The following is a 22280-nucleotide window of genomic DNA, read 5'->3' on the forward strand; positions in this document are numbered from 1 at the left end:
AGAGATTAATCTTTCAATGTACTGAATTAGAGTCAAAAGTTAGCTATTTATAGATATGAATTAGGTGTATAGCCTTTGACGAAGTCATTTTATGTATGTGCGGTCAGTAAATGCCATTAGAACTAAGCCTCTTCAAGCTCCAAGATTTGCAGTGTATTTTGTACCCTGTTGCTGTCCATTATTGTAATAATTATAAGATCATTGTGATGTGATTTTAAGTCGACCTTAAGAAAAAGACCAAAAAGCTTTCAAAATAATATTATAAAACAAACCAATACAAAAAATTCAATAGCAGCGACGAAAAACAAGAAAGTCGTAATTCAATACATTGTTCTGATAACACACCTCTTGTCTTGACGTTGGGAGGAAAATGAAATTTGTCATCATAGGAAACAATTGTCTAAAAGGCCTGTGACGGGAGAGTATCGTTGTCGTTTCCTCACGTTTTATGTTTTTCCTGTTGGATCAATCAGGTTAAAATGCATTGAATTGTTTCGCCAAACTTTCGGCACTTCAGTTGATAAAAAAGACTTTGGAACACTTTTTATAGCATTACAGATGTTTTTTTGAAAGGGTATTTGGATATTTTTGTTCGTGGAGAGTGGCTTCTTATCACTATTGTTTAGTTTTCGTCAAATTGTAAATGAATTTTTTCACGAATTCAGATCGCCTTCAGTTAGGAAATTAGTGTTTTTTTTAAGATTTTGCTGTACATAATTTGAATTTCCCTATGAGGCCGACATAGCCTTTTGTTGGCGAAAGACCTTGCCAATAAATTTGATAAAAAAAACTGTAAATGCATTGTTGATCAGCGCCTCTAGTGTGCCCTAAAAGAAGTAATTTTTATTATGTCATTTGAAATGTCAAATATTCGTTTCATAGACGTTTACTAATCGAGGCATTAGTCATAACATTGAATTGTTCATGTTCAATTCTGAACTTAGATTCGCTTATTTAAATAGAGGTACTCAAAGTTGAAATAGTGCCAGGAAACTAACCTCATACACAAAACGATATGAAATGGAAATGTGTAATTTCAGTATTCGTATTTATGAATTCAACAACAGAACTGTTTGTTCTATAAGCATGATTCACTTAAGTCATAAGCATTCCCCTAAATTACTTCGTAACTAGCTTTGAAAGTCAAAAACTGAATTTCGAGCCATAAATACACGTAGTTTATTCGAGCGAACATGACCACACAAAATCCAGATAAACCAAACATACATTGTATTATCGCGTTTCTGCTTGTATGTTTATGCACCCTTGCATTCACCGCGTGAAATAATTTCAAAAGATAATCTCTAATTCAGCCACTGATAGAATTATTGCACACAAATGAATAGCTTGGATCGTAGCCAACGTTCAAAACGAAACGAACACGTCCTACAACCTTTAAACGATATTAAATTTCAATATCTAAGTCATAAAGTCGAAATTTCATTGTTCTATATTTTTGGAAATACAACGGACTAATTTGAACTCAGTTTCATAGAAAATTCAGTTTATTTTTGCTGAACACAAGTAGCTGCAATTACGTATAAAAAAACGAACGGCCAGGAAGTATGGGCTCCTAAAAATAAAAAAAGTAATTTGCAACGAACTTAATGCAATTTACTCGGACTTAATTTTGATAGACACAAATTTTCGAGAGGTTTGAAGTGGAGAGTATAAAATAAACGGGATGTTTAAGGCCCTTAGGGTAGGCATACACAAGAGATAAATCTGTACTGACGTGAAAGAATTTACTTCCTGGCCCCTGAGAGTATTTTATGATTGCAAAATATGTACATGAATAGCTTTATACAGCCCGGTATAAACAATATTGAATTTATGACTTTATTAACTTACAAGTAAGAAAGTATCACAGCTTGGTTTAGTCTTTTACAGACAGTTTTTCAATTCATGAAAGGTTTCGAAACCTGACGTGGTCAGTGCAACGAACCACTAGTTTTATTCCGAGAGGAGATAGATGTGCAATATTCTAACAATAACGAGTTACATAGACCTTTTTACTTTACTTTTAATTATTGTCATAACCTATTATTAAAAAAAAACATTCACTACTTTCAATGTAAGTAAATCTTGAAAGCCTTGTACTATTCAACAATACACCCACACGCACAAGTTTCATTGACCAAACATATCATAAACAAGTCCAAAAATACCTCACTGTTTTCTCATTCAATAAAACTTGTATTTCAATAAAGCAATTTTACAAACCCTCAGCCCCTAATAAGCTTCCTTTCGACCTTTACCCTACAAGGTATAATTCAATTTTTGTACATCGAAAAACGAATAATTAGGCGTGCTTAAACGATATTAATAGCATCTCAACGAGTCGAGGGTTTCAGTCATTGAGTAAAATGAGTGGTGTATTTATTAATAATCTTTTTATAAATACCTTTGCACATGGACGGGGGTTGCGGTTTGTGGTTCCGCGGTACATTTTAATACATTTCTGTTATAATTGGCCGGGGCATTAAATAAAGGGTAACAATTAATTTTCATAGGTGTCACGCTAATGTGTTTGGTATATTTTGAGAGTATTACTCCAAATATTATTAATACTAACAATAGTGAAATGCTTAGTTATTTTCAACCGATAACTATTCCTCTTCTTTTTTTGTCGTGTCAATGACTTATCATAATATTACCTATACAATTGGTGAAAATAACTTGGCAACTGCATTATCCATCGCCAAGTTAAAATCCTAAATTAAATGTGCCGTGGTTTGTGATGGGGTACCGCAGTCACAGCCACCTTGATTAGCCAAACCTCTTTTAAGCATTGTTCACATTTCACTAACATGGTCCTTCTTTCTAAACGCGGTTAATCAGACCACGTACATTATTTTAAGAACCCTGAAGCGAGTATGTTAAATAATAATCATCATTTCGTGAACAAAACTTTGATAAGATCTTTATTTTCTTTGCATCACGATGATCTTGTGTAAGATGTGATTGTTTCCTTAGGTATAATTACCAGTCTAAAAAGGTACTGCCAGGAAAACTAGGTGCAAAGAGGAAGTAAAGATCGATAGAACTACTTTTAGTGTGAAAGAACAGGCGAAGTTTTTTACAGAAGAATTTTTATTTAGCGCTTGTCTGGACTTAGGTTTTACTTTAGACTTCAAAGTTTTTCAATAAAGTTGGCCGATAAAGGCTAAAAGTAGAAATCGAGGGGAGAATATAAACGATGAAAAGTACTCTCACATACTGTTTTAAAAAATATTGTTTTTCTATGAAAGTAAATTGTTTATGAATATGCCGCACAAATGTATATTATTGTTCTATAATAAACGTAAAAAAAAAAGACTTTTTGGTCTGAAGATAAACGAAGATATACGCCTATGTTTTATTTTATCTCCATTCGAAATCCACCATTGGTAAAAATATTAATCACTTCGCTAGCGTTATATCGAGTTAGGTTTAGAAAACTATATACTTAGATTTCCCATCGGATATATTGGTGATAAGGCATAAAAAACTTCATACGTTTCGAGATTTTTGCGAACAAACAAACAAACGCTATGCGGACTTATATAAAAATAATATGTCGTCTTCACTCTGACAGTCTGAAGACGCCATTAACCGTTCGAACATCTGAAAAGTAAAATTAATAAAACTTCGTTGACAGATGTTAAGTTGAAACTGTAAGGGGTTATTTATAACTGTTTTATGTTATTTTACTTTGTTCAGTGTTTGTACAGTCATAAGCAACATGTAGGTATACAATCTTGCAATACGTATGAAAGCAATATAACTGTCGCTATATTTTATTTGTGATAACACAGTGGTAGTTTTGAAGTAAACAAGCCACTGTAATTAAATACTATTATTTAAGTAATAACAGTAGAATTTTGTATCACTGTTCTACTTGAAGCTGTTGAACTTTGGTTATCAAAAGTGTCAGTATTTGACAAATTACAAGATGATTTACCACACACAATAATTTAAAGAAAGATTCGTATTTCTTCGAAAATGTGGCAGTGTAAACAGATTTCTGCTTGTTACTGTACAAAGTTACCGTAAACTATAACGATTTCCCGTCGTAAAATAGTTTTTTATCGCTCAAGTATGTGTTCGTAATTTTATATAGAGATCGATTATACAGGGTGTTTATTATCTGTTGTTGAAATATTAAGTGTTTGTTAATAGTACTATTGAATTATTTTTGAATAAAAATAATGGGTTTCTAATTAAAGTGCATTGCAGTTAATTTTTTTATGGCTTGTAAGCTTTATTTTTATGCTTAATAAGTCTGAAATACAAGTTGAAATTAAATGCAATATTTAACACGCACAATTTTATTGAGTTACGATTATTTTAACATCGAAATATTTAATCAGCCATTTGCACATCTACCGACGACATTAATCTATATGAAATGCATCTGGAACAGCAACATCATTATACGTGTACCATCCTCTTTCTTACCATTCTAGTTTTTCACCAATGTCCCACATACTATAGAAACTTATCAGTAATCTAGATCATCAAGCAATCACCTTCATTTCGTACTCCATACTTCGATACTTTCAAACAACCATCAATGTTGTCCAATTTCTATCAATTAATTGATCAGTATCGTGAATAAATTGTACAGTAAAGACAGTTTTAAATGATTCACTATGAAGTGGGTTACTTTGAAGGTTTTGTTAAATCTATACTAATATTATAAAGCTGAAGAGTTTGTTTGTTTGTTTGTTTGTTTGTTTGTTTGTTTGAACGCGCTAATCTCAGGAACTACTGGTCCGATTTGAAAAATTCTTTCAGTGTTAGATAGTCCATTTATCGAGGAAGGCTATAGGCTATATATCATCACGCTACAACTAATAGGAGAAGAGTAGTAGCAAAAAATGTTACAGAAACGGGGAAAATTTTGACCCATTCTCTCTTATGTGACGCAAGCGAAGTTGCGCGGGTCAGCTAGTTGATAATAAAGATTGAATTGAGTATTCTTGTTTTTTTATGGTGATTTAGTGAATTTTCACTTTATAATTTTTTACATTAAATTGCTTGTATGTTATGTAAAGAAATATTTTTTTATAGTTATATACAAAAATAGTAGCCAGTAGTATAAGAACCAAAAATATGTTTCAATACGCAGCTTTTTAAACAATTAAAATTATTAAATGACTGCTGTTTATTAACTTCAAAGTAATTTTACAATCGCTGTTTGTGATATGCTTCTATTATCTCCAGTTAAGATTGTAAATAAAGTTTTATATGGGAACATGCATACTCCAAAGAGCCAAAATATGTATTAATAAAATTAATGTTAACAAAGTTATCTTATCAAATTCACGTTCATTAACTCAATATACTACTAAATTATTATTATTTCGCCTCGTAAATTCACGCCAAATATCTTTCATAATAGTAACTTTCCATTCTACCCAGTCTTTAATACAGTTCTTAATTTGCATTAAATGCATTTATTAAATCATTATTCATCAGATAATAAACTTGCAGTACATATGCATCTAATAGGCTTTAAACACTAGCAGAAATAGATAAGTCCTAATGTAGCAAAATTACTTCGAGACGCCCATACAAGTCTTGCGATTGAGAAAACCGGTCTGTCAAGTGTGGAAGGAAATTAGCTTTACTCGTAGTAGAAAGGCGATAGACTAGAACTAGTCTGGTACTATGAATAAACGTAGCTGTTAGGATAGGTATAGATTAGTCAGGTTCAATCCTTACTTGTGTATAATTGTGCATTACAAACATACAAACAACGGACACAAAGTACAACCCGAAATAATTATTTGTGGATCGCACAAATAATTGTTCCGTATGGGAATCAAATCCACGAATTTCTGACGCAATGGCAGCAGCGTAGCGATCTAAACCACTGCGCCACGGAGGCGCGAACTTCAGTTTTCAGTTGCTTTAGCACATCATTCTTAAATCTCTGATTTCTGATTATTGGTCATTGATCGTATAGCTCCTACCCTTATAAAAAATGCCCCCAGTCGTTTCAAGTCATCGCTAAGAGTTTTGTGACTTACCTCAACGTTGTCTACCTTTAGGCATCATATTATGACACTTGCCCATCTATCTGGGTACATTCAAACATAAATGGTACAAAAAAATATTTAGATAAAAAGACAAATACACATTCAGCATTTACGAGAACTTTCTTTTTTATGTTCGCCTTGGATTCACCACATCTATTCCCACCCTTAACGTCAAAGTAAAAAGATAGGCATCTAATTACGTGCTACATCGTCAAGATGTATGACGCTCATTTAAACTAAGTATAACACTAATTAACTCGCTGCTGTAATTATTGTAGTCCTTCAAGGCATTGAACAAGTTCTAATTACGGGCTGAAGACGCCGTTATAGGAAATGCCTGTATAATTATAATAACTAGTCGTAGTAATATCGTTTGATATAAATGTTAGGTATTTAATTCGTTAAGCTATTTAATATTTTTGCAATCATACTTATATAAAATCACGCCGGTTTTCCGAGTAAGCAGAGACGAAAGAATATAGAAATTGCTGTGTCATTGTTATAAAAAATATGTACTATGCAGATATGTATACAATATATTTATGTCTAGTCATCTTTGTTTAATGGTAAGCCCTAAAGTATCTCGATTATATGAAATTTAACCATATGTCATTTTAACATTTAATGTGTAATAGATATGGAATAATAAATTCAGTAACCTTTAAACGTGATAAAATTCCTAATATGCTTTACAATTAGTTAATCTTGAAATCTATTCTACAAATAACATTCGTCACATCACTACAATGGCCATGGCGACCACTTCGACTTTTAATAATTAAAATCAATTGTAGCCAATTTTATTACAAAACTCACATAGTATAAAGTAAAGAAACCGAATTTACACAAAAACGTAATACATCGTCTAATGAATCTCAATCCGAAATTGCGAATACTCGCAATACTACTAGTAGTTAGAATCCTCAAACACACAAATTACAAAACAGAGTAACATTTTATCGCCAAACTGAAAACCGCACAGCTGATTTACATAGTGTTGATATCGTATTCGGTTTAAATGCGCAAAGGAATTGAAGTAACGCAAACCTAGACGTATTGGTATCGACTAGTCTACAACAAACATTTTTGTGACTAAAACCTGTATTACATCAAGAATGTTGGTCCCTGAAGAATGAAAGAAAGTGTACCACTAGAGGTATAACGTTTCAGCGATTGAAGGCTAATTTGTGAGGCTGTCTTTTGCTTGAAATGTTTTTGACTTTTGAGATTGATTTTGTTACTGTTCGTTTCTTGACGCAATTTGAAGTATATTTATGTTTAACAGTTATCTAGTTACCTTAGTCACAGTTTTGCTTAGTTAGGAATTTGTGATTTGTTCTATTATATAGAAAGAAAAAAATTGTATGCCATGAGAAAATTAGTGAAAATAAATGAAAGAAAACATAAGTAACATATAATAAATAGCGGAAAAAACAACGACTAATGTTAAAAGCGAATATGGATTATATTATTATTCTGGTAGTGATGAAATCGAACAAACTGACCATTTTAATTGTTGCGTCATGTACACGAATAAAATAGGATTGTAATGTAAGAATGTTACACATTCTTTAAAATAACATTACATACCATATATAATATTCATGTAAAAATAAAAAAGAACTGGTCCATTTTATATTTTTGCAATACGTTCCCTCGCATTTCCACTGCGAATTTCCTTGAATAAAAATATGCAAGAAAATGTTGTTAAAATCTTCCAACTTATACACTCTCTTTCATACGAGGGACTTGACATCGAGATAAAATAAGTCTCTTAGAAAGCAGAACACGCTCTGACTACTAAATGAGACGGGACATCATAATATATTATTTACACGTACTCTCTTAACGGTCAATGACATAAGCATCCGAATTACCTATAATATACAACTCAAAGGGACTCTGTTATTACGACTTTAACAAGGAAACGATACGTATTATAATATTCTCGGAATATTTCTATACAAAGTTATATTTGTTCTATTTGAACGCTAGAAATTATTATTGGAGTAGTAATTTTCATGTTAATTCTGCCTTACAAAATCATTAAAATGTATTGTGTTAAAATATAAAATTAACTACGCTAAGAATAAATAAAGCCAAAAATATACGACAGCAACAAATTCATAAATAACCAAATGGGTTTTACACGGGGTTATGTCAGAATATAATTCCATGTAAAAACTCATTCCACCATCCAACTATAAATGAATATTCATAATATTTTATTCATGAATATAACCCATGCAAATTGCGGAACCCGTATAATTTAATTGAGCTTCCTACACTAGAGTTAAATTAGCTAAAACTATTCAAAGAATCTGCGGACGGAAGCGAAGATAGTCTGTCGGGATTATGCCAAGAGATGGCTAAGTCGACGGTATTCAATACATACGGATCAATGTATTGACTAGCTAGAAGGCTAGAAAGAAATAACTGATCAAGCTACATAGCTATAATTCATGAATTGAAATTATGTGTTCAATTTTGTTACTTCTTATAGTGCTTGTTATGATGTGAATGTTAATTCATAAAAGATTGAAATAATTTTACTATAGTAATCGTAAATTCTGAAGTAATATTTCTTTATATCAGTTTAATATCACGAAAGATATGGCACAAACGTCTTATTATAAGATGTAACAATAAGAGCCGAATATCTCGGAAACTTCCAACCGTTCTCATTGTAATAAAATTACCTGAGAACTTAAGTTTCTTAAGCCTACGAATTTTCCGTAAGATAATAGTCTGAGTAAAACTCAAAACCACAGACATCCTGTACCACACGAAACAAGAAGAAGTCTATTGAAATTACAAACTTTGTTCGCTAAACTTGTTCCCCGTATCTCACACTATGCAAAACTTAAGACAGTAAAGCTTTGTATTTTACGCGAATTATCTTTTTGAATGGATCTCCTAGTTCCAGTGCTGTCTCATCAAAATCTTTGAGCCTTTTGCCAGGCAAGAGGACTTCGTAATTTGCTTTGTCCAACTACTTGCTAATTCATAATTGTCCTACCTGTGTGATTTCAAGTTCTGAGAAGTTCCTAACTCCTTGAAAGCCTACTTCGCGAGTTCTACAAGATTTCACTATGAATTGTTTTCTTGCTTTCAGCTCAATTTTCTTGGAAAAGAAAATAGGTACCTATTTTTGTTACAAGCAAAGTGCCTACATTAATATTTCTATGCTAATAACAGTTCTAGCAGAAATATTAAAATAATTTCTAAGTAAACTGTAATATAAATTTTAAGAAATAGCCATATCTCATTTGGAACATAATATTATACTATAAGATGATAAAAAAATTACTTATTCGAAGAATGCAGTAAAAAAATTTAGAATCCTTTTCTGCAAAAATACCAGCTCTAAAATTATAATCTTTAATTTCAATTTCCACACTGCTCTGCTGTTTTAATATTAGCTGAACATTTTGCAGATGGTCCTAACTTCCTTATTAACTTCTCCAGCTCGATCTTTATCACCGTCATTTTCAGTTTCATTGCCCATATCAGTAGCTTTCATCCCAACTATAATAGTAGTAGTTTTATCTTTCGCTCTTCAATCTATCTTAAGTATTTATAGAGTAATAGGAACACCTGCTTCACTATATGTTGAACTAGACCAGCGTATTCTCACATTTCTTTTTGAATTTATTGTCTTGTTTCGTAGTAAGTGTTTCACAAGGAAGTGTTCTGGGGCCGTTATTGTGTTTACGAATATTTTATGCAACCGGTTGGATTTTAGGAATCTTTCTCTGTCAACATAAAATTTTAAAGCGGAGTTTTATTAAGTAGTTGTACGGGAATTCATATAAAAATAATATAAAGCAGTCACGTCAGTTTCAGGTAGTATTCTAGAGTATTTAATTTTGAGCAGACGTAATATGAACGTTTCACTAGTTGAAATGAAAACTCTTATTTAAAGATTCCTTTGAGTGCACAAGTACAAAAGACGTAGCTTACCTCTCTTTTATACTCGAGCAATATGGCTATGCTAGAAAGAGATAGGTAGTACGATTTTGTCCAACAAGCGTTGATCTTAGATAAACCCTACTAAGGTTACATTCGAAGATAATTAATTTAGTATAATAAAGTCCCTTGAATATTCGCATAGTAACGGTTTATATAGAGTTCGGGATCCCGTCGAACAATGGTTCACTCATCAGTTTTATAATGAAAGGTACCAATTAATAATAATCTCAACTATAATCTAGAGTAACATGAAATTTAATCTTACGCTATTATATTTTTTATAACTTATTACTGATCCATTGTTGGACATAGGTCTCCTTCTGTAATGAGAAAGGGGTTCGGTCTTGGGTCCACCACGCTGGCCAAGTTCGGGTTGGAGAATTTGCGAGCACTCAAGAAATGTGTAAAATAAGTTTTCCCTCATCGTTTATACAAATTTATTTGTAAGATTTGACTGTAATACGTTGCAGTAGTAAATGATATGAAAAAAATAATACAAAATTACAGTAGCAATTACTCATTGCATTAAACTCACTCTACAGCCGTTTATTTCGAGTAGTTCTCGACTTAACTCTTAGTAAGGCTTATAGATATATATTCCCCTTCCTTCCGAGGACTATAAACCGGTGCAGTAGAAATTGCCGTCTTTTGCAATGCTCCAAGATGATTTATTCATAACATCCCCTTCTATAATACAGTATGGTTAAGACATGTTTATGCTGTCGTGTACTGAATAGAATTTTGAAAGCGTATAGCCAACTTCTAGTTATTTATGTTTATGTACTAAAGTTTTAGCTTCGCGGGAACTAATTTTCTTTCTGTTGGTAACATATTTTATAACATGTTTTGCTATTTAGAATTTACGATCGTACGTTTTATAGAAGAGTATATTCTAAAGATTGGTTTCATTGTTCGAAAATTGCTTGATCGGTTTTTGCTTATTGATACGCATACTTTGTAATAATACTTATATTACCTATAATTAAGATAATTAGGGAACTGAGAAACATATTATTACCAGGGCGATTACAAACGAGCGAAATATGTCTTGTCATCTATCAAACTTACTTAGTACTTACATAGTTACATTCGTATGATTTTTTAAAATTATTACGTAGTTTGCAAATCTGTCGTTCCCCGAGTTTAGTTATAATAAGCCTCGCCTTTTACCTTTCATTATTTACAAAACATGCTTAATATACAAAAAGCAAATGCATCACACCTCTGATTAGTCCTTTCAAAAAGTACGTATATAATATCAGGAATTTAAAATTGAAAAAAGAATGTATTGCCCAGTTTTTGTTGTTTTAAAAACAAGCGATGGTTCCTTTGTTTTTTTTTTCACATGGGAGATGAAAATTTGAATGAAAATGTTTGGGTCGAGTTTGATTGCATCTCTTTTGATGGTGGAATTTACCAAATAGCGTAGGGTTAATTTAAGTGGTTCGGTATAAAGAGAATGTGATTTCATTTTGGTCGTGTAAGCCAGCCATTGTTTTCATTGGCGCAGATAATATGAGACTTTTGATATCAAGCTGTGATATCGAATAGTATAGGTATAACAAGTTTTTATAAGTACTCCCCTAATTTGACGGATGCTCTATTAACACATGACTGCTTCCACTCTTAAGCCAAAATAATTTCGATCCAATTATTACAAGGTCTAGATATTTTTCGTTTCATCAACATGCATACAAACATACATTAAGTCACGCCTTCGTAGGCAGAGACGGTTCTTAAAAACTTCTCTTGCTTCATTAACATTTATCTAATTCTATATATGTCTTTGTTTCAGATGTTGGACAACAAAGCCGGTGCATTCCTAAATATCTGCAGTGCTAGTTAACATGTGGTTCCTAATAAATTTCCAAATAATCTAACATGGGAACTAATGAAACCGCTAAATCCAAACACAAAACGATTGTAGAACCAAATTGTAATATCATTAACGATAACAAGACAATAAATACTAATGAAGCAACTGATATAGAATATTTACAAAACGACATGTATTATAAAACCGATAGTGTAAAACATAGATCTCGTTTGACAAGTAGAAGTGCCAATACATTGTTCCTTTTGTTGAGGATATCGATGAGTATTACTATAGTGATGAAGCAATGGATGTGGTTCGTGCTTTTGGTTAGTTGTGTGAGTGCGTATAAGGAACAGAGATTTGCTATTGAACCTCAGGATCAGGTGAGTGGAATTATTTTCTTCCTTTTCTTCATAAGAATTTTTGTTTCTAAGTAGATCGAGGCTTAAATAATGGTTTAAAATGTTTATATTTTTGGGTACTGTCATGATTAACATAGTAATGGTAATATCTAAATGGTTTTTAAACACTTGATTAATGATTTTAAAGTCGCTGTCAATTTAGCTTAATGTATGACCTTTTAATTAGGATAATAGATTCATTAACAAAAGATAAAATATAATATTTCTGATTTAAAAATAAAATATTATTATACCGATGTAATATTTGTTCCACCGATCAAATCTCCATAATATACAATTATAACGGTCACTGATTCAATACCAATTTATACGACACATAGTTTCGACAATTTCGAATTAATTTTGCACTCATTACCGGTCATTTCTGTTCAACAAATGAAAATTATCGTACAAACAAAACGCGTCACCAAATAAGTTATTTCATTAATGGGTGTTATATTAATAGTATATTCATTTGAAATACCTTTACCAGTGTTGGTATAATCGGCTTTGTTTTGCGAAATTATTATTAAGTTGCACATGGCCTATTTCGTTGTTTATGTTAATTTTGAATAGCTTGTGTTAGTTTTGTTTATTCATAAGCATATTTATGCACGAAATGTTGGTGTTTGTCCAAGGAATTGGGTATTAGTTTCGTGTTTGTTGAATAAAATATATAGTTTAGGATGACACATTTTACAAAAGCTAATTAGCTACTTATATATGACCTATATGTAATTCACCAGAAAAAGTTTCTAAAGTAAAGAAAAGAGATGTAAAACCAATATTCCTTTGATACTTCGTACATCGGGATCCACCACAAAAATTGGTATCAACAAACTAGTTGGACCAAAAAATAGGAGTAGAATTAATTCGGAAAGGTTTGTCATCTATGAAAACATCCGTTCGAGCCCGAAGGGGACGGCGGGTAGGAATTTTTAATATCACCAGATATTCAATACAAGCCTTTTCTATGTCAACTGGAGTACTTGCTTACGAAAAGAATAATATAAGGCCACGTTTGCTCAAAAATCCACGGGGAATATTTGATTTACAGTACCAGGGACCCAAATTAATGTTGCGAAAATGTAAAGTAATTTTTTAAATAACGTATTTTTTCCTTTGTCTGCCTACCGAAGGATTGCTAAGAATATGTTGTTGTGGAAATGGAATTTGCTGCTCGTGAAAAAGGAGTGAGCAAATTTGAAAGCGTTAAATGGGAAACACGTCATTTTTCTTATAAATTATCCTCAAAGACGAGGAGTGTGTATATGATTATGTTATTATGATTTTTTCTTTGCGTTAGCGCATTTCTAGAGTCTTTTTATAAAATACTAACAGTTGCCCGTGAGTTTGTAAATGTAGATATGTTACGATACGGATGTTGAGGCATTAACGGCTTAACATATTAAATTTCCTATTTCCATTATTCCAGAAACCTATCAATACAAATAATGTCGGTATTATTTCGGGAGAATCTGACAGAATTTTACCAAAAGTTACAAATTCAACTGACGAAATTAAAACAATTGCGACTCAGTTTAGTGGTTTCGTAAAATATTGATACTTAGGAAATTAGATTATTTTGGACTTAGTTTGTCAGTTTTGTAAAATATTGACTCAAACAAGCCAATCCAAGCCATAGTTTACTAACAATATCATCTGAGTCCTATAATTTATCTTACAAATGTTCATTTTCACTATTACAGAAGTACAAATTTGTTTCATGTCATTTCTCCAAGCATCCAAGCTCTCACATTTTGTTTGTATGTAATGATGTTACTTTCAAAGCGACTTGTATATTACCGTCTCCGCTTCCTTGCAACATAATAAGTAGAAAATTGAAATATTAACTTTAAATGTTGTTTTCTACAGTTGCTCCATTTTTGCTCTGTTTTATGTTTTTATTATTTTCATTTAGAAGAAAAGTTTCTTGATTGAAATAGTTAATATTTTATTAAAAGAGTGCTACTATATTTTTAATTCAAAACAAAGAAATCTCTTGTTTTGTACATTCTGTAGATTTTAGAAAAATATTAGGCACATAATATTCAATTCGATGTCTAGTTTATACTTCTAATTCTGATTATTTATTTACTACTATTACAACCAGTCTCCATCAAAAGTAACAGCCAAAGGAAAAAATACAGTCAAATTTATTTCTTCGCGAATTTACTGATAGTTTTATTAAGAAACAGATGTGCCTTTACTATACCAATGTCAAGTCAATGGCTTTAGCTGTTAGTTTAGATAATTATGTGATATGTACTGAAGAAACTGGCCATTAATTCACTTCGTTAACATAATCACTAAATGTTTCTTGTCCTTTTCATAATTTGGACAATACAATAAATAATAAGTATCACATTACTAATATTAATTTGTCTATTACACAGAGTGCTGTAGTGGGATCGAGAGTAACGCTGCCATGCCGAGTGGAGAACAAAGCTGGTCAGTTGCAGTGGACGAAAGACGACTTCGGCCTCGGCATGCACCGTCATCTCAATGGATACGAACGATACAAGATGATTGGGAGTGATGAGGAAGGTAAGGATTGCATTTATTAAACATTTATTGGCTTTTTCTTCTTATCAACCTAGTGTCAAAGTTGTTGAAGCCGCCCGAAGGCCCTTGACTCGGCTTAACGACTGTTTACTTTATTGACAACAACCGGGACCGACTTTTTACGTGCCCTCCAAAGCACGGAGACGCCCAGCTCAAATACCACTACGCGGACACCCATCTATGGAATGACCGCGCCAAAGGTTGATTAACCCACAGATCGTTTCCCGATCGGTGAGCGCAACTGGCTATGGATATGGCATAGTCGTCATAGTACTGTTGGGTCGGTCAGCGCTAAAGATATGGAAGCATTTTATCAGTGTAAAATAGTCAAATTACAAATTTTACAATCATATAGCGTATAATTTGTAAGCATTAGCTATATTTCAATTAGTGTTTTCTTAAAAAAAATATATAAGCAGTAGTCCGAAATAAATAATTAGATTTATTTGAATTCAATAAACTTGAGGAGCTCGTGGCTTAGTTTACAACAGCCGCACGGATCGATCTCTGAGGTTAAGTTACGCTTGCCGAGGTTGTTACGTGGATGGGTGACCACCTTATACATATCGAGTTCCTCCGTGTTTCGGAAGGCACGTTAAATTGTGGGTCCCGGCTGTCATTTTCGAAGATCTTTGACAGTCGTTAACAGTAGTCAGAAGCTTGAAAGTCTGACAACCAGTCTTACCGAAGGGTATCGTGTTATCCCATGTAACTGGGTTGTGGAGGTCAGATAGGCAGTCGCTACAAAACACTGGTACTCAGCTGCATCCGGTGAGACTGGAAGCCGACTCCAACATAGTTTGGAACAAAGGCTAAGCGAATATATATTTGAAATCAATAAACATTATACAACTGAAAATATGGCTGCCGATAGATATTTCTTACGCTAACTGTGCACAATTTCATACTGATAAGATCTAAGCTAATAAATATGAAATGTTAGTTATGTTAGAATACGATAAAACAAAAAGTATAATATAAGTTCTGATACAAAGATAATCAAACAAAACGATGGCTTCCGTAGCGTAGTCGACTGTGAACGTGCTACAAATATTTTGGCATTCGTAGCTGTGCTACGATCCACGTAGCAGCCGCTACGATGACGTTTCGTAGTCATACAATATTGTCAACTGATTTAAACATACGGTATGATTAAAGACTAAATAATAAATGTCCTAGCTAAACTCATCTTCCTTAATTGACGTTTAGTCTATATCACTGATTGTAGGCAGCGCCTCGCGTCAATATTATTGTATCAATCGCATTATAAAACTTTTGGCGATTGATAAAAGTGCCCGTGAGTTTCTCGTTATCTCTTCGAAAAAAGGCTCTACCTCCTTTCCGAGCTAGTGGTAAATTCAGTAATTGTAACGACTATCACAAGTGTCAATATTTGATCTAAATGAATAAATGATTTGATTTTGATTTTAAAACTTTATTCATTGAAATGATATAAAATACTATTCCTATTCAAGACTTAACTTTAAAGTTTCTGTTTAAAAAGTTGAGAAGCTTATATCGTTATATAAAATCAGTGATTGTAGTAAAAGGTTCCAAGAATATGGTATTATGAGACTCGTTGCACTTGTTCGGAGAAATAAAACTTATTAATAGAGATTATGAAGGCATTTCCACCAGTGCCAGTATATTACAGTATGGTTGCAATATTGACATTTCGTAGAAATACTTTTAACATCTAAATGCTTCAGTACATACGATATTAGTCGTTCAGTAATAAGCTTCTAATATTAGTACAAAAATAAATTTGTAAATATATCAGAGCACAGTTTTCTACAAAAAACGCAAACTGTATTTAATTCAATTTAATTAGAGTAAGAATGTTGGCAAATGTATTAAAATGTATTTTTATTTAAATATACAAGAAACTGACACAATAGAGCCGATCTATCCGTTGGTAGGCCAAAAACTATAGCCTCTGATTTTTCGATAGATATATGCATATTGTTTTGAATTGCAATGCACTATACGAAATTCTTCTTTTTAGGTGTTTTAATAGATTTTTTTGTGCAGTATGATACGATACAACTGTCTATTTTTCTTATCTTTAAGTTATGTAGTCGGTATTGATATGAATTATATTTTCAGGAGACTACTCGTTGGACATAAGAGAAGTCACGTTGGATGATGATGCGTTGTATCAGTGCCAAGTCAGCTCTGGATCCAGAGGTTAGTAGTTTTTCTAATTCACATTATTTTTCCTTGCAAAGCGATATAATAATAACAAAGATTAAAATGAATCGACGTTCGAACACAAAAATCGTTATGAGTCAGATTATAGCGCACAAGGCCGTATATAAATATTTTTAAAACATTTTATGACTAACCATGCAGGTATTATTTAAGAGAAACAGCTATAAAGGCACGTTCTTATGGAATTCAACAGAAATTATAACATTTGAAAGATATAAACCAAGAAACCATATAGACTATATTTACGTAACCATCCATAGAGAAAGTTAAATGATTCCACGAAGCCCATTGGGATCTTATTTAGTACTTTGTAACTGAAAAGGGATAAAACATCAGTTAGATACATTCACAGATTTAATAGCTAACTCAAGGTTTATTATCTGTACCCTAAGGGCGCGTATTAAGATAGCAGATTGTTCGTGGCATATTATTAGCTACTGTATTTATTTATTTTTGCCCCCGTGTAATTTTACCTTTTACTGGGGAATTTAAAAAAAATCCCCTTAAATTTCAACTTTCTACACCCCGAAGTTTCGGCTGTGCGTTGTCAATTGACAATAAGTCACTCAGTAACTGAATAGTTTTATACATACAGATTAATTAATTTCATATACAAATGTTGTATGGACTTAACAGCAAGGGCATTCTCTACCAATCAAATGTATTGAGAGTTTTTTTAAAGATCTTCCGTATTATATCCTTTAGATTTTTAACATGCCTTGACGTAGACTTTATCTCATAAGATCAATAATCTGCAAACACAGCATTCCAGTATAGTCTAAGAGCGCCATAAATAGAATTCATTATTATTTATATATTCATACCGCATACCATATTTTTATACTGTTATGTAAGTGCCTTTAATGATATAACATTAGTTATTTAAAGATAATATGTTAATGAAGATAATCGATTTTCCATATCATAAAGCTACTTACTAGCAGTAAATATATTGCAATTTTACATAATCACTACATTTTATAAAACAAAGTCGCCCGCCACGTCTGTCTGTCTATTTGGAATAAACTCAAAATTTACTCAACAGATATTTATGCGATTTGTATAATGATAGTGCAATTTTTGAAGTTTCAGTGTATAATATATAATTTGTTAAGTTTTACCTTGTGAGAAAGCGATGGGCTGTTATGAATTTTAATAAAAATAACTTAAGCGTTTCTATTTATTTTATTGTAACATCAAACAATTGGTTGCATTGTACAGTTTGCCATATGTGTACAAGCCTTAATAAGGGAGAAAAAGTGCTTTTCCGAGTACTTTATAGCAGCCATGAAAGTCTATGTTTGGTGTCTATTTCCATGTAATTGAGCTGTAAAGCGAACTAACCATGGCAACTACTGAAAACTTTTAATTATGATTTCAGTTTAATTTTCCAACTAGGTTAGACTGTTTTAAGGTTTTTTTTCGCTGTAATTAGCGGTTCTAGTTCACTGCGGTGTTTCCGCATAAGGAATTAAGTTCATGAGTTGCGCATGACATCTATATGAATAAAAAATAATAAAATTCGTAAAACTCGCGGACGGCAACGACCACTAATATTATTTTTTACATATTTTCTTTAAATTACGGGGAAAGATCTTAAGGTTATCTAGGTTCATGTTATTGAAAAAAATATCGTAGTTAACGGTTTTTGGTTCAGCTGGTAATTTTTATCTTCTTTTTAAATAAGGCTTCAATTTCAAGATCAGAAGAGTTTTAGCTATATTAATATTATTAATTGGAAATCATGATGATTGTATTTTTTTGCTTGCATGTAAAACCATTTTTATAGCGTCTATAATTCGAAATTTAACCATGACAACATTACTCCTTCATTAAGGACAAAAATAAAAGTGTTTCATAAATTATTATCTTACAAAAAATATGCCGTAGAAACAGAAACATCAAATAAAACAATTTCATATGAATTGGTATATAAAATACAAAACAAAATATATTTCTTGGTAACGCCAGTGTGTTAGTGTGAATTCATATGGGATTATTCAGTAAGCTATGTGAATCAAATAGTTAATCCTGATGTGGAATTTGACTGTTATATTTTTATTGAGACTATTATTTTATTTGAAACTATTGATTTGAAGTACTAAAAATGTTAATATGTGATATGTGGAATGTATTATGAATGTATGAATAATTGTATTGTTGATATAAGCGACAATTCGCTATACATTTTTCACTGATTAATTTTGTCGGACAAAAACTCAGGATAGGCAATTATTATTAGGCATTGTTCATTAAATATTTTATGCCATGATTTTTTTAAACAAAGGTATTAGGCAAATCAATGGATATGTAATACGCACGCTACTCTACCATTGCTTAAGATGACATTATATTATTAATATCCTATATAATAATAATTTTGATCTATTACTATCCATTATTGGACAAGAATCTCCTTCTGAAATAGTCAATGAGTTAAAAGAAAAACAAAGTTTTTTATTAACCTTTCGCTTATTATTATATTCAAATCTAACTTTATACAAAAGACAGATCCTAAAATGTAAATATAATAAAAATAAGTCGTCATAAAACATCTCCGAATCGCCGTCCTCGGGTAACGTGTCCAGAAGACTGACAGCATTGCCACGTTGAATCGCAATGCAGCAAAAAAACATTTTTTAAATAAATTTTCCTTTTTGTACAACATCCAAAAAATACATAACAAGATTTGCTTCCCAACCTTTATTTTAAATTAATCATTCAACAAAACCTTACATGTTAACAGATCAAAGGTAACACTTAAAAAAATACATCCCAATAAAAAACATTACACTGAACAATTTTCCAACAAAATAGAATATACAAGGCTTATATCCGGATAGTGGCGGTTATTCCTTTGAGTCAACCGCCAGGCTTTGTAGTAAGACAACGGATGGATACCGCCCCAGGGGAGATGATCAACTACGAAACTGTAGATGTGGTGTTTGGAGCAAAACGTTTTTATTGATGGAGTTTTTTTCACTTAGATTTTTGGTCAATGTATGTTAGCACTGATGATTAGTTATATTTGGTAGAGACTTTTATAAATATACCGTTAATATTTGAAATATGACTCAAGGCCTAACCCCTCCCTTGTTTGGGAGGAGACCCTTGCCCTGCAAAAGGACAATAATGGGTTAAAAAAGGTACTCAAATGAATACCGTTTTTTTACAATTAATCAGTTTTAATATTAATTAGAGCCCCCTTGAGTCTCTTAAAGGAACTATTCTTAATTATTTCTTACTTCTTTCAAATCTCTTTCAATTGTATTTTTGATTCGAATGATACAATGATGGAGAGATTGTAGTCGCGCTTAAATTTGCATAAACATATTTAATGATTTAATTGAGTATCTATATTATGTATTATTACTTCGTTTCCTTGAATCTCTGTAAAGTTGAACGCGTGTATTACTTCAAGTTAATATATCATCAAAACATATAACATTAAGTCAACACAAATATACTCCTACACTTAAGAAAGTATTTGTATGTACAGTTTAGGGCTGCCTACGATATTCTTACAGCTGACTTACAGTAAAATTCCTTTAGGTTAAAAAACAAACTTTTGCCAAAAAGCTTTAGCTTCTGCTGGAAGTTAAGTCCAATCTCTAATCGTCCAATTTTACTTAATAACATATGACCAAAGCAATTATTTGACATGTCATTTAATTAGAGACATGAACGGATTTGAAACTTAAAACCCAAATCATATATACGAGGTTTTGCAAGTCCACTTGGTTTTTCACAGCTACGAAAATGCTGCGTGTGATTGCACTCGCGAACTTCATTTCAAACACAGATCTAGTATGGGCAATATAAAAATTAATATGATGTTAACTCAAATAACTTTAGACAGAGATAGATGGAAAGAGGGAAAGTGTAGATGGAATATGGGCTGATAATAATAATAATGATGATGTTACATAAGGGAATGCGATTTTAAAACTGTGTCCCATCTCTGCAATTGTTAAAGATCACTTCGTCCGGTTAGGGGTGGGTTTTTGTAACAGCCCTACATGAACAGAACTTGTTAGCAAATGTACAAGATCGATTTCTAGTTGTCAGTCAACGCTATCCATCATACATACCGTCGTTCAGCTAATAATGTCAATATTTGTACCGCGCTAATATAATTGGGGTTTATGTAAGAAGCCAGTAGTGAAGGAAAAGTTTCCAACGTTATATAGTAAGTAATGTTATATGGGAATTTACCCAGTCAAATGTGATTACTCTTACTTAAATTATATACAATTATTTCGATCGATTTTGCACTGTAAGGTGCAACGCAGGCGACAGACTATCCTTGACGCACCTTTTAGTCTGTGAAATTAGAACTTACGTAATTATATGTTGTAACGCGCAGGACTTATTGCGCGTTATGTGCGTTACTGCATAATGGCATAAGTTCTATTTTCACAGACTAAAAAGTGCGTCACGGATAGTCTGTCGTCTGCGCTGCACCTTATTCGCACTGGTAAGACAAATGAGTAGCGAGTTGTGTAAACCGATAGTTTAAATATGTTTATTGGTAATAATAGAAGAAGAATTAGGAAAAAGCCAAACATGTAAGATAATAATACTAATATAATCTTAAACGTTATTTGTTTAAACAATTATTTCGGTATGACACATATACAAAGTACTATACGCCTTGTTTAAAGGCAAATTAAAATATTTGCCGTTTGGAGCAACAAGTATATAATAATCTAAGTATTTTCTCCTTATTTTTCGAAACGAACATATCAAATAACATATTATGTAACTTAATTCTTCATTAAAAAGCCCCTTTTTTTTCAAAAGTAAATTATATTGAAAGTTAACAATTCTACACACCGTTTTAAATATCCAAAAAATCTTAAAAGTGTAACGTACACTTTATATACGAGTATATCTAAGTCTTTAGCAGAACACTCGCAATCCGTCCTCTTACCCCCGGTTACTCAGTACATTTAGCGGTAGTTTATCTATTCAATAGCGTTTTTTTATATGAGTTTAAACGCTATTGAATGGATAAACTACCGCTAAGTGTACCTCAGAAACCAGGGGTTAGTGCAACATTGCCGCATCCATTCATCCCACATCTAAGTCTCCATAAATGGCAATTCTCTTTATTTAGCTCGTTCCCGTATTGGGGGAGATGAAACCCGTTGATTGAAGAATGCGGAACACTGTTTATGAGTAAGCACAGACGTACATACATATTGTATGTAAGAGAAAATATTGCATGGGGTAATTGGCTGGTATCTACGAAAAAGAGAATAAATATTTAAAAGTTTTTCTTTTGCT

At 32.2% G+C, this 22280-nt stretch overlaps 1 protein-coding gene across 1 annotated transcript in view; it reads left to right on the plus strand.

The window, feature by feature from the left end:
• The window catches only part of LOC142984235 (irregular chiasm C-roughest protein-like), a 114746-nt gene that overhangs the window by 33734 nt on the left and 58732 nt on the right, over positions 1 to 22280 (plus strand). The window contains exons 2-4 of the mRNA XM_076131699.1: positions 11794 to 12197; positions 14612 to 14762; positions 16887 to 16967. Coding sequence (XP_075987814.1) covers positions 11880 to 12197; positions 14612 to 14762; positions 16887 to 16967 — 550 coding nt within the window. The 5' untranslated portion in view covers positions 11794 to 11879. The remainder of the gene's footprint in view (positions 1 to 11793; positions 12198 to 14611; positions 14763 to 16886; positions 16968 to 22280) is intronic.

This window comes from Anticarsia gemmatalis, chromosome 26 (genome assembly GCF_050436995.1).
Source record: "Anticarsia gemmatalis isolate Benzon Research Colony breed Stoneville strain chromosome 26, ilAntGemm2 primary, whole genome shotgun sequence".
Lineage (NCBI taxonomy): Eukaryota > Metazoa > Arthropoda > Insecta > Lepidoptera > Erebidae > Anticarsia > Anticarsia gemmatalis.